Source organism: Myotis lucifugus, unplaced genomic scaffold (genome assembly GCF_000147115.1).
Source record: "Myotis lucifugus unplaced genomic scaffold, Myoluc2.0 scaffold_106, whole genome shotgun sequence".
NCBI lineage: Eukaryota > Metazoa > Chordata > Mammalia > Chiroptera > Vespertilionidae > Myotis > Myotis lucifugus.
In genome coordinates this window covers 3,350,551-3,363,223 of record NW_005871154.1, presented here as the reverse complement: position 1 = coordinate 3,363,223, position 12,673 = coordinate 3,350,551, and the positions used below count along the sequence as shown (strand labels likewise).

Sequence of the window (12,673 nt, the reverse complement as noted above, 5' to 3'; positions counted from 1 at the left end):
ACAATCTAAAAAATCCTGTATGGAAGCCACACTCATTATTGTACTGGTCTACATTTCTCAGGCCCGGTCGCGGGCCAAGTTGGAGTCACAAAGCCTGCTCCACTGCGACGTCTTCTGCGTCTTTTTGTTGGCCACTGGCCTGTGGCGAGCGAGTGGAGCTGGGCGGAGCGCGGGGGTTAAGGCCGACGAGTTGCCTGCGGGAGGCCAGAGCAGCGAGGCCCCGGCAGCGTCGGGTCCAGGGGAAGGTCTGGGAAAGATGATAAAAGTTCAATGTATCCTTCAATGTAAAAGTATTGATTTGAAAGTCCTTCTTGTAATTGAAAAGTTTTAAAATGCATCCGGGATTTCTGTGCACGTGTAAAGGGAAAAGGCCAGTTTAAAAACGAGTGCGCATAGTTTTGAGCTGAACTTGACCTTTTGCTGTGTACAGAATAAAAACCCGAGACTGTTTTGGCCTTAAAAATGGCAGATGAACCTGACAAAGAAATGTTTGGATTGAATTGGGAAAAATTATGTTATTGTGGTAACTAAATACCTTTGCTTATTGGTACAGCCACCATTTTGGGCTGCATGACTTGGCAGCTGCCATGTTGGCCACATGGTTTGCCGCTCCCCTGGGGGCCGCCATCTTGAAACAGCAAAGGCCCCTCCCTCTGATTTAGTCAGGGGTGGGGCTTTAAGGTGGAGTTTTATGGGGCAGAAGTAAGCTTGCCTCGAGGATTTATTTTTAAGCTAATCTCTTAAATCTAGAAAACCCTGCTTTCCTTAAACTAAGGACAATCAAAGGTTATGTCAAAGTCTTTAAAAGGGACTGATAGCAGTAATCCAATTTCTAAAAGTCAGATAGAGACTGTGGTTTCATGCTGATATTCAAGGGCATATTTTTCCTTTGCCTGGGAGGGACAGTGCAGCTGTCCCAGGGTCGGGAGGGCTCCAGCTAACTTGCAACTCAGTGTTTGGGAGACCCAGGATATGCCTAAGTTTAACATAGGTTACCCAAGGACTCTAGATAATGTGTTTACCCACAGCTGTGGTTTGGATTGCATGCTGTCTCTGCTTCTGTAAATTGATCTGTCCTTATTGCTTAAATATGTATCCTTGTTGTTAAATTTGAATGTATTGTTAATCTGAGGAATGTTAATTATTTACATGTCACCTAAAAATTAAGGCTAAAAGTTTTAACTAACTGAAAAGTATGGCTTTGGTGTGATGGGAGGAAAGAAATTTTGAATGGATGGTAGGCCAGTAAGCTGGAACTGGTCACTGGTGGTGGATTGTGAGAAGGGCTGGACACTGCCTAACTTCTCCTTCCTTGGTACCCCTGAAACATCAGAGGGTACTTTTGGCCTTGGTTTTCTTGGTTTCTGGTTTTGAATTTGTTTGTTTGTTTGTGATGAAAACCGTTTCTCAAGAATCCTGTCCTGGAATGTGGGAAAAGGAAGACCCCCACATCTGTTCCTGTCAGGCCCCCATCAGGGGACTTGGGTGATGTTCCTGTTATCAGCTCAAGAGCCCAAGACTGTAAAAATACTTGTTCACTGAAAAGGTGTAAGTGTAAATGTTTATTTGATGTTTGTAAGCATCCCTGTTTGTTTGCTGGGAACTTTGATTTGCTATGTGATATTCTGTGCTGGGTTGGAATTTTGGAATTCTGGGGTAGATTTAAAAGGTATTTTTGGCTTTTCTAGTCTGATTGGGACATTTAAGGGTGGGGCTCACAGTTCCTCAGGGCAGAGATTTCATGGGCCCTTCCCCCTGCCTGTGAAAGGAAGGCAACGGGCCCTAGAATCTGTACGAGACCAGCCCAACCCCAACTCCTCCTCATCAGCACAGACCAGGAGATTGGGTCTACAGCAGAAGGCACCGCCAGGAGACCTTCGAGCCACGTTGGAAGGGTCCCTACACTGTGGTGCTGATGACCCCCACCGCTCTCAAGGTAGACAGCGTTGCGACCTGGGTCCATCTGTGATCCGGGAAGACTTTGTCACCAAATGGAGCGTCGATCGAGATCAACGCCACCCGCTCAAGCTCAAGCTACGGCATGCTCGACCTGCCTGATGCTGGTAACATTGCTCGCGATCACTCCTGCTACCGGGAGCCCCCACAATACTGTGTAATAGACTGAGATGATGCCTGCATCTTCATGGACATGGCTCCAAAGAGACAAGGATAATTCATAGGAAGGTCAAGAATAGACTTTAGTAGGATTTGGCTGCCTGAAGCAGCCATGATGCCAATATTATGTTTCATTGTATTGATATGTTATATTAACCTTTGATTCTCTTGCAGGTTTGAATGTATGTTGGCTGTCCTGGGTGACCCCCAAAAAGTAAAGGATGGCTAGCTGCCAAGAGGGCAGGTGCCCACCTGGGCAGGGAACGGTGTCCATCAGGTTTTGGTCACTGTTGAGAGACAGTTGACAGTTGACAGCCTGTGTACTGTTTGCAGGCCTGAGTCACCATGCCCATGTCAGGGGTAGTAAAGCTGGAAAAAGGCCTGTTTAGAATAGAAAGTCTAAGGCATGGTTATGCATAGAAAGAAAGTTTAATGCCAACAATTAATGTTTTGTTAAAAGGAATTGGCAAGGAAAGTCAGAAAATCTTAGAGTAGATCAGTATGTCTTTCTTCTTATGTAATTCCTCCGAAATTTGGCAATGCTAACATGGCAATACATTTCTTTGCATAGATTCAATAAGACCAGTTCCTAATAGTGGTTTTATTAATGGAAAACTTTGACTGGAGTATCATGTTTTAAAGAGCCCTGTCTGAGCTCTAAAGACTTGAAGCCAGTAAGAATGCCACGAAGAAAGCCTGGTATCCTGCTTGGAAGCCCTGAAGATGGCTGGCGCTGGAGTGTCAGGCTGATGCCCTACCATCACTGGCGGTTGGTAAGAGTAGAAGGGGAGCAGTAAGGATGCCTCTGCGTCCCTGCGGAACCCCCACACACTCTGGGCCGCAACAAGTAGGGGGGCTACTGAAATGGGCTTAAAGCCTGGAGCGTGGGCTCAAGTGGAGTTGCTACAGGTGAGGGATTCACCTAACTCAGCAGATACTGCAGGCAGGCCTGATGGCAGCTGGGTGGCATGGCTTCCTGGCCCTACGGGGCATATTAAGATTCAACCATGAGATTCCAGCAAAGGTAGTCAGTTACCATTCTTGTTGTGTTTATGCAAACATCAGGACAGTAGATAAATTAATCTTGATTTGGCTTTTTGATAGCCATGGAGGAATTTTAAGAAGAAAAATCCTATTTCAATAGAAGTTGTTAAAGCTAAAATGGTTTCTTTCCCTTCCACCAGACCATTTGTTAAGATATGCCCAGTACGGGCCTCTAGCAACGGTGGAATAGAAATGCAGTCCGTCTCATGATTGAGCCGGAAGTTCCAAGACAAAGGGGGGAATGAAAGGGCGAGGGCTAGGCCCTCCACCTTGCCCCAGGGTAAGGGCTACGCCCTCCATCTTGCCCCAGGGTAAGTGCTCCATCTTACCTTGGCCACGTGTTTGGCAAGGAGCTTCTTCCCGGAAGTCTAAGCCTCTGCTAGCCACACCCAGGAACAAGACACCGACTTGTGCCTGGCCAATCAGCAGAGCACAGTCCTTTCTCCTCCCCTTCCTCCAACTCCCCCTATATAACCAGTCTCCACACAGAGTTATCTCTCTCTCTGCTTCCTGTCGCTGCGTCGGCAAGGTGGGGGAGCCGAGCTAGCTCGAATACAGATTCTTATGCTTTTGCATCGGATTGGCTGGCTCCCTGATGTGGTTTCTTGGGAATCTTGAAATCTGGGCATAACACTATCCACACCAATATTCTAATCTGGATATTCAATCATTATTCCCTTGTATTAAAATATATAGATATGACAAATGAGGTTAATTGAATTAACTTATGAAATGCTTTTAGATTAGTAGAGTTGAAAAAATGTTTTTCTTCTAGCATCTTAGGAGGAAATAAATTATGTCTGCCAATTAAAAAAAAAAATAAATAAATAAATAAAAACTAGGTATTAAGTTGAGCCACCATTAGGGCAAGAGTGGGCGGGGATGGAAGACCCTCGGCCCTGCACCACGTCATCCTGTGCAGCTGAAGGGGACGATCAGACCAGCCCCCTTTCCCAAGAGGAGCTCACAGGCTTTTCCTGCGGGGACCTCCATGTGTGACTTAGAAAGGCGGGAAGAAAGACTGTGAAAGATGACAGCAACTGCAATTATCCACAACTGCGGCGTGCATAACGAAACAACAGTTAGTACTTGTATAGAGGACAGGCATGCACTTGTAGACACATTAGAATAACAGGATCTGAAGCAGTTAGGACTGTCTCTGCCAAGCAGAAACAGCTATTGTTGACCCTGCACCACCAGAGTCTATAAATACCACAAGAAACGGGAATTGACAAGTCAACTGCAGCATCTACGGAAAGTTGTCTCAGAGGCTTTATGGAAGCATAGTTTTTCTTCACCTTTTTAGCAGCCTGTGGATGCCATGGAACTAAATTTGCCTGATTATTATGCCATCATAAAGAACCCAATGGGTTTAAGCACACTTAAGAAACACTTGGAGCGTTACTATGTGCAGGCTTCAGAATGTATAGAAGACTTCAACGCAATGTTTTTAAATTGTTGTTTATACCACAAGTTTGGAGATGACATTGCTATTATAGCACAAGCACTAGGGAAGGGGTTTAGGCAGAAATTATTTCAGATACCACATGAAGAACAAGAGGTGGGTGGTAAGGAAACAATAAAGAAAACCACTCAACAGAATGTTAGCAGATTCTCCTGTTAAAGAAAAAGTTCCCTAAAGCATCAGAAAAAGTAGTTAAGCAGCAAGTGAGTCACTTTGTAGTTCCTGAAACATCTACTTCTCCTTCAAATAGAGCACAAGGTGACCCACCAACTCTGCCTCACAAACAGTGGCTCAGGTTACAAGGATTGTGAAGAGGAAAGAGATAAAACTCCACAACTTCAGTAGTTAAAGAGGTGAATGTTCCCCAGCACTTATGGGGGTAAAAATCTGCAAAATCACCTATAAGAGAAACTGTGCTGAAGAATGTTTTGCCAGATTCTCAGCAACAATATGAAGTTGTGAAGACTGTTCAAGGAACAGGGTGATTAAAGCGTTGTAGTGAGATTCTTAAAGAAATGCTTGCAAAGAAACACTTTTCACATGCATGGCCCTTTCATAATCCTATTGAGGTTAATGCGTTGGAACTCAGTAACTATTATGATGTAAAAAACCCAAAGGATCTTGGAACTACCAAGAGATGTTAGAGTAATGTCCACGGATTGTTGCGAATACAATCCTCCAGATCATGACGTTGTGACAATGGCAAGACCAGGATGTTTTTGAAATGCATTTTGCAAGGATCCCAGATGAACCTGTTATTGCTTTCTGACACCCAAATACCAATCTTATGTTGTATTTTGATGCTCTGAAATGATTAAACAATTTTCATCTTTTTTAAAGTATTAATGTAAAAAACTTAAGGTAAGCTCAATAGTTAAAAAATATTAGGGAGGGATTTATTTATTAAATAAACAGAATGATCCCAATGATAATAATTTAATAGTGCAAATCTTATATTTTATGAGATATCATAGATACTAGGTTTAGAGAAAATGATTATAAAAAATTTATACTTGGGCTGTTTTGGTGCCTTGATCCTTTCTACCAAAGCCATAAACAACATTTCATTTTGTTATATTTTTTACTTCTCATAATTCAGTGGAAATAAAAGACAGGAAAAATGCCAAGTTTAATTGAATCATGAGCAAAAAGAGCTTAGTAATAAAGGACAAATCATTTTAAGGAAATTTAATAGATTTAATTTATCTTTATTTCAATAAATATTCATTTTAGCATTATTAAATTTACTCACAAAATTAATTAAAACCATTTCTGGTTATAAGTACTATTACAAGAATTGAAAACTGCCTGGATACAGAACAATGTATGTGTTCTAATTACTTAATTAGAGGAATTAATTTCTTTGAGGAAGGTTTTGAATGAGTAACAGGGATCTTTAACAAATGGACCTCCTAAAAATATTTCTCCATTTAACTTTCTCTCAGCAACAACCAAAAACTTAGATCTCTGGGAAGGATATGAGACATCCTGTTGCATGGCTTTCGTTACCTGGTTTTAGTTAGCCTGCTTATAAGGCAAATGAAGAAAAATGAAATTTCTAAATAACTTAGACTAAGTTAAATGGAAATCCAGGAAAACTAGACAAAAGGATCCAATCCCGTTAGCAATCAGAGTGCCAAGTGCTAGGAAGTGTAAAGCGAACTCGGATTTTGCAGGGGAACATTTCAAAAGCATGTATTTTATTTAGGATCCTAGGTCCCTGACTAAGTTATTAACTATTGAGTTGTAGCTAAATTATCCTTCCCAACTTCCTCAGTACATTTGTTGGGTATTTGGGGAAGAGCAGGGTCGGGGAGGAAAGATGGTCTTCTCCCTCCCTTCACTTTCTTAGTCCAGAAATCTAAAGGTATTTACTTGGCCGTAAAAGGAACTCGTTTTCATTTCCCGAACATTTCAAAAGGCCGGGAAGGAGATAACAACTTACAAAGTATTCTAAAGGGGTCGGTGATGTCACAGGATATCCTTAGTTTGAAAGGCTGGACTCCACTCCCCAAAAGGGCCCTCATTCCCAGCTTTGGAAAGAGACCAAGAACTGAGTGTGCTGCCTCCCAAGCATGCCAAGCCCTTAGGTCAAACATTTCCAAATGTTCTATTAATTCCTTCTGTTTATAACTCCATAATTTTTTCTCATCCTTTGACTTTTAAAAAATTATAAACTTTTCCTGAAGGCATTCACGTTTGTAATCAAGCTGGTTCTCTCTAAGCATTAACCCCGAGCTTTGTAATTTAGTATTATGGACTTAATGATTTTGCTAAATGGTTGAAGGCAGGTGGATAATACATTCTCTACTTTCTAACTCCAAGCCCCAGCAATAGTTGAGCCTCTACTAAGACACTGGTATTGTTTTATATTATCCTTATTTGCATATTTGTCTCCTGGATTGTAGTCTCTTGAGAGAAGGAGCCATGCCTAATTCACTTTTGTATCCTTCTGTATCCAGCCACAGTAAGAATCCAAGCATTTAATACATTACTTATGTGATAGAGGTATACATGTGGCAATACACTGAATACCTCCAGATTCTAAAAGGCAATAATTAAATCTCAATTACAAACATAAAATGTTAGTCATTTCTTTCTCAGTAATCATCTCAGTTACACTTCTAACAAGAGATACTGAATCTAAACCCCTTTGCTTTTCTTGTCTCCTATTTCCTCAAGACACATTACTTTTTTCAGTTTTGGGGGAGAGAGAGGTAAGTTGAAGATTCTATCTAGAGATATTTTTCAATATATTCTTCCCACTATTAAGCCTTCTTTAGACAGAAGTTATCAAAATACACATAAGAATGGATCAAGGTAACCAGCGAATTTTGTTCATATTTGAGTTAGCCATACTCCTTACTGTTATTTAAACCTGCTACGTTTATCAAAGAGCTCCCATCACCTGCAACACAAAAGCCAGACTCTTAGTATTATGTGCCTCTTCCTTCATTGTCCAGTTCCTCTCCTACTTCTCCCAACTCCCACTCTGTATCTATCACACCAAAATAACGGTGCCTTTACACACGTGGTTCCTTCTTCCAAGAATGTACACCCTCTTCTCTGCCTAGAGAATCCCTACATGGCCTTCAAGGTCCAGACTAGATGTCATCTCTTCTATTAATTCCATCTTACCATCACCACCCGACCCCGACACCTGGCAGACATGGGCTGAGCCTCTGTCTCCTCCCTCAGCACCTGGATAGCTTCCTATGGTTTTAACACACTCTTTTCTGTTTTTATCACCATCTTTCCCACTAGGCTGAGATCCTTTTTCCCAAAGTGTACTATAGTTTCTGGTACATAGTAGGCATACAATACATTTGAATGAGTGAATTCATGAATGCACAATATTTCATCTACTTGATATTTCTCAGAACAACCCCATCACTAAAGGAACAGAGAGTACTATAGAAGCTGATAGAAAGGGCTCTAGGCCTGTACTTCTCTTTTTAAAAGTGTCATAATTTACTATTTTTTCCAGTATTGTTTAGTTTCTGTGTTGTTTGTAATTAACCTTATATAGCTCTTCCTCTTAGGCAAAAGCACTTTTAGGAGTTGAATTTCTCATCAAAGACTAAATAGAACTAAATAAGTACCAACCATCCATTCTCTCTTCTTCTGAGAACAGATTGCAATCCATAGGAAGGAAGTTGATGTATTGGAAAAAGCTATTCAAGAACTGGAAGAAGAAAATTTGGAGCTCATTGATCAACTATTCAACTGTAGACTTGTGGATCTCAAAATACCCAGGTGAAATGTATCTAGACAGTATTTTTTAAACATCTGTATCTGTATCAAGTTCTTTCTAATGATGATTTGATTCTTTAGTGCTCCAGCCAGACTATAACAGTTGCAAAAGAAGGAAGTCACAAAATGGCTATGGTGAAGGCATAGGATCATGAGAGTTGACCATTTGTACAGTGCAAACTTTGACTTGATTTTCCTAGCAATACCCTGCAGTTATAGCAGCCAACACTTCCCATGAGTGTCGGAACTGCTGACCTTCTGCAGCCTCCAGGCCGGCAAGGGAGTATGGGCAGGAAAATCAAGGCCAAGCAGTGCAGCAGAAGGTGCATGAGGTACGGAGTTAGCACAAAGGAGAGAGTGATCCGTTTTGTGGCGTCTTCCTGTAAGTGTCCTGGGCTTCTGGCTACCTTGGGGAATATGGAATTGTTTCCTTTGATAGTTAAGGAAAGACTCAACTGCTTTCGAGACAAAAAAAATAGCCTGGCATTCAAAGTCACGTTAATTCCTACATAAGAGAAACCACCTGTGCCCATGGCTCTGCATCTTAGCTTATCTTTTTCTTACCTGACAAAGGAGTCTTTATAGACCAATCTTGATGGAGAACCAGGGCCCTGGAATATGATGGAATTAAAAGAGGCATTTATAATTCGGACAAGTAGTCAGACACAAGAAATAATCTAAATGATAGCACATTTAGGGAGAGAGGGGAAATAAATCACACAAATGTAGGGTCTACATGTGCAAGATGGGAGAGACATGTCTGAGTCTGGGAATGAAAGCAAAGACGTTCAACATAGTGATCGGGCCAGGGAAACATTTCCACTCAAGTAGTTCCTGTTGCTTGTGTGGCATGGAAAAATACTATTTGAGTCCTAATAAAGTATTTGTTGTCTACAAACCTCTTAATGTGCTCCGAGAACGGTGAATGCAGATAAGTTGTGGGTTTGTGCTTGGTGGGTTAAGTGACAGGTGTTAGGATGCAAGATTGGAGACATTGGGAGATAGTGCAATGACTTCATAGGGAGGAAGGCGCATGGGGCAGGATAGAGAAAGAGACCACCTTTCTCCCTCCCACAATGTGTGTGTGCTTCCCTGGAGAGGTAAAGACCATTGTAGATGATGTAGGCAGGCAAGCTGAATGAATTGGTTGATTGGTGGACTCCTTGAGGGCCCCTAGGAGGTAGGGGCCCCACTGTCCCCTCAGTCTGGAATGTTTCTGCCCCACCTCTAATCATGTCTAAACTTGCTGGTGTTGTGGCTTCTAACCACTGCTCTCCCTGCTGTCCACTGTCCTCTTTTTTGAACCAGCCAAACCTTAGAAAAGAGCTACTCTGTAGACTGCCAACCCCACTTCCTGCTCCCATCAGCTCAGTCTGATTCGGTGCTGATAAGAATGTGAAGTGCTAATTATAACAAAGGGGAATTCTTTCATTTGGCCAGAGAAAACTCGGCAAGGACAGGAAAGGAGATGAGAAAAATTCAGTGGGGATCTTCACTAAGTTGTTTGCAATGTTACACTATCCTCTGTCCTCCCCACAAAAATCTTCAGTAAAGTCCACATTGTTCATTAGTGCTCTGTGGGTTGGCTTTCTTTGGTAGGTGAGATGAGTCCTGCTTCAGAGTTGGGAGAGATTAAATCAAAATCTACCCAAGGAACAAGAGACAGCGGGGAGAGATCTCCCAGAACTGGGTCAGGTGCACCCAACACCTTCCCTGTGTAGCCAGCATTTATCACACTGGTGATTACTTATTTAATGTCCGCTTCCTCACTAGATTGAAAACTCCTTGAGGCAACTTTTAAAAATATATTTTTTAATTGATGTCAGAGAGGAAGGGAGAGGGAGATAGAAACATCAATGATGAGAGAGAATCATTGATCAGCTTCCTCCTGCACACTCCCTACTGGGGATTGAGCCTGCAAACCGGGCCTGTGCCCTTGACTGGAATCAAACCTGGAACCCTTCAGTCCACAGGCCAACGCTCTATCCACTGAGCCAAACCAGCTAAGGCACTTGAGGCAACTTTTTAGGACATTTTAGGAAAATCTCTATAAAGACACAAAGGAATGTATAAACCCACAACTATCTGTTAGACTTCTTATCCAGAGGAAAACTTTAAATATATTCAGGAGCTGTTTTTGTACCTAATTTCAAGTCAAAGAAATATATTACCTATTGTATATTTTATAGTAACTGCCATTTTCACCTCTTTTGTTGAGGATTCAGTCCTGTATGACACTAGTAGGGTGCGAGAAACAGACATTAACTGTCCTCAGTGGACATATAAAAAGTTGTTTTCTCATCTGGGAGAAGAATGGGGTATTCTAGCTAATAGAGTTGCTACGTTTCCCTTCACAGCTCACATAGAAAGTTATAGTATTTGTTTGCGACATTAGATGAGGTGAATGTCAGCCAGAGGTGACTGCCCAGGAGCTCAAGTGCCACGGGGATGAGGCTAAGTGACTAAGGCCTACAAATCTGACACCAGCTTCACATAATAACATTATGTAAGATACTTTCTGTGGCCATGCAAAAGTGACAACAAACTAATGACTAAGAGAGGAACCAGATTTATGAAGGTTGTGGCATTTAGTAAGATGTTAATTATTCAAAATAGTGAAACCAGAAGAGAAGAGAATTCTGTGGCCTCAGACATGTCCATCCCCAGACCAGAGCTCCATACGCAGCTAACCTTTGCTAAGTTAGTTCTTAAGCAGGTTTCACAGATAGAAATAGTGTATGTAGTTATGCTATTTTCTGGAGCCTTAAGCATTTTTAATAACACTTCACTCATGTTCTTTAAATAACTGGCAGCGGGTAAACCAGGGGATTCACTCTGGTTGCTGAGCTGCGAAGCGTGAGGGGTTGTTCGCATATCTTCGAGGGCCCAATTACTTTCTGCTGTCTTCAGGCAAACCTGATGGGAATGCCATGCACAGCTTTCAGGGCGTGTATTTTCTGACAGAGAGTTCAGTGGGAATCTGAAGGGGGAGCAGAGTTCAGTGCATGCACAGAGAGCTGCAACCGCAGGCACAGTTCCTCGGGCCGGCAGCTGACACCTGCCACTCAGTGAAGGCCAGACCTGCCTGTCATTGGATTCCTACTGCTTGCTCTTTCTCTTTTTCTCTTTGTTTTAAAACCCATTGAGGCCACTGTCATTTCTGGATCACTACATGCAACCCAGCTGGTGGCGTGCTCACTCTCACTGCTGGGACTTTAAGTGTGCTAGTCCCTGATCATGAAATGCCCTTCCTTCACCCCAGGCTCCTCCCTGGCAAACAGCCCCTGGTTCTTCAAGACACAGGTCAGGTTTTATATCCTCCTGGAAACCATCCCTTACCTCCCAGAGCTAAACGAGGCTTCTTCTCTCTGCCCCACACTATGCTAATTACCCGTTAGGGTACACAGACCATCACCCTAAACACTGTAAGCCTGCCTGCTACCCTTATATGCCTCAAGGGTAGGATCTATGTCTCATTTTCATCTATGTCTGTCTAGCACCCAGAAGAGAGATAATACTAGTAAACAGGTAGGACAGTATTTGTTGACTGACAGACTCCTTTTCTTTATTGTTTTTTTTAGGCAACTATATTTTACCCAAGCTGCGGGGACAGGAACTGGCACTTGTAAAAAAGCCTTGGGAGTTTTAAGAAACATATATAGGTACTAAGGGCCCGGTCCCCGAAATTCATCCTCTGGGGGGGGGGGGGGGGAGGGTCCCTCAGTCTGGCCTGCACCCTCTCACAGTCTGGGAGCCCAGTGATTGATCGTCCCACAGAGGGAGGCCCCGCCCACCCACCGCAGCACCACTGGCCAGGTAGCCTGGGCCTCCCTCTGTGGGGCAATGGCCGGGCCCCTGACCAATTGCATCACACCTGCCTTGGCTGGCCTGGTGCCAGTGGGTGTCATAGCGTGTTGTCCGGATGGTTGTTCCACTGTTCGGCCGTTCGGTCAATTTGCATATTACACTTTTATTATTATAGATTATTTTATTGTAATGGTGGTGTTGGTTTTTTGTTGTTTTTTTTAAATGAACAGTTATTGAGCATCTATTATAGACAGGCACCTCATATCCAAGAGCTATTCAGGGAATGGATACTGCCAGCTCCTCCATATTCCTCTTCTTCTTGAAGCACTTGTCCTAACCCACCTCCTTTCTCTAGTCTGACTTTCAAATCAAAGTCACCATGTTTCACAGGGAATTAAATAAATTCTGTTGGAAATGGACAGTGTTTCTACCTTGATGTGGTTTCCACTTGAGCCAACCAACCAAAATACCAACACATACAAAGCTTCC

General features: G+C 42.7%; 1 protein-coding gene across 1 annotated transcript in view; it reads left to right on the top strand.

Annotated features, from left to right (window-relative positions):
* Positions 1-12,673, top strand: part of CCDC83 (coiled-coil domain containing 83) — a 46,678-nt gene that overhangs the window by 29,948 nt on the left and 4,057 nt on the right. The window contains exons 8-9 of the mRNA XM_023757380.1: positions 8,259-8,380; positions 11,959-12,002. Coding sequence (XP_023613148.1) covers positions 8,259-8,380; positions 11,959-12,002 — 166 coding nt within the window. The remainder of the gene's footprint in view (positions 1-8,258; positions 8,381-11,958; positions 12,003-12,673) is intronic.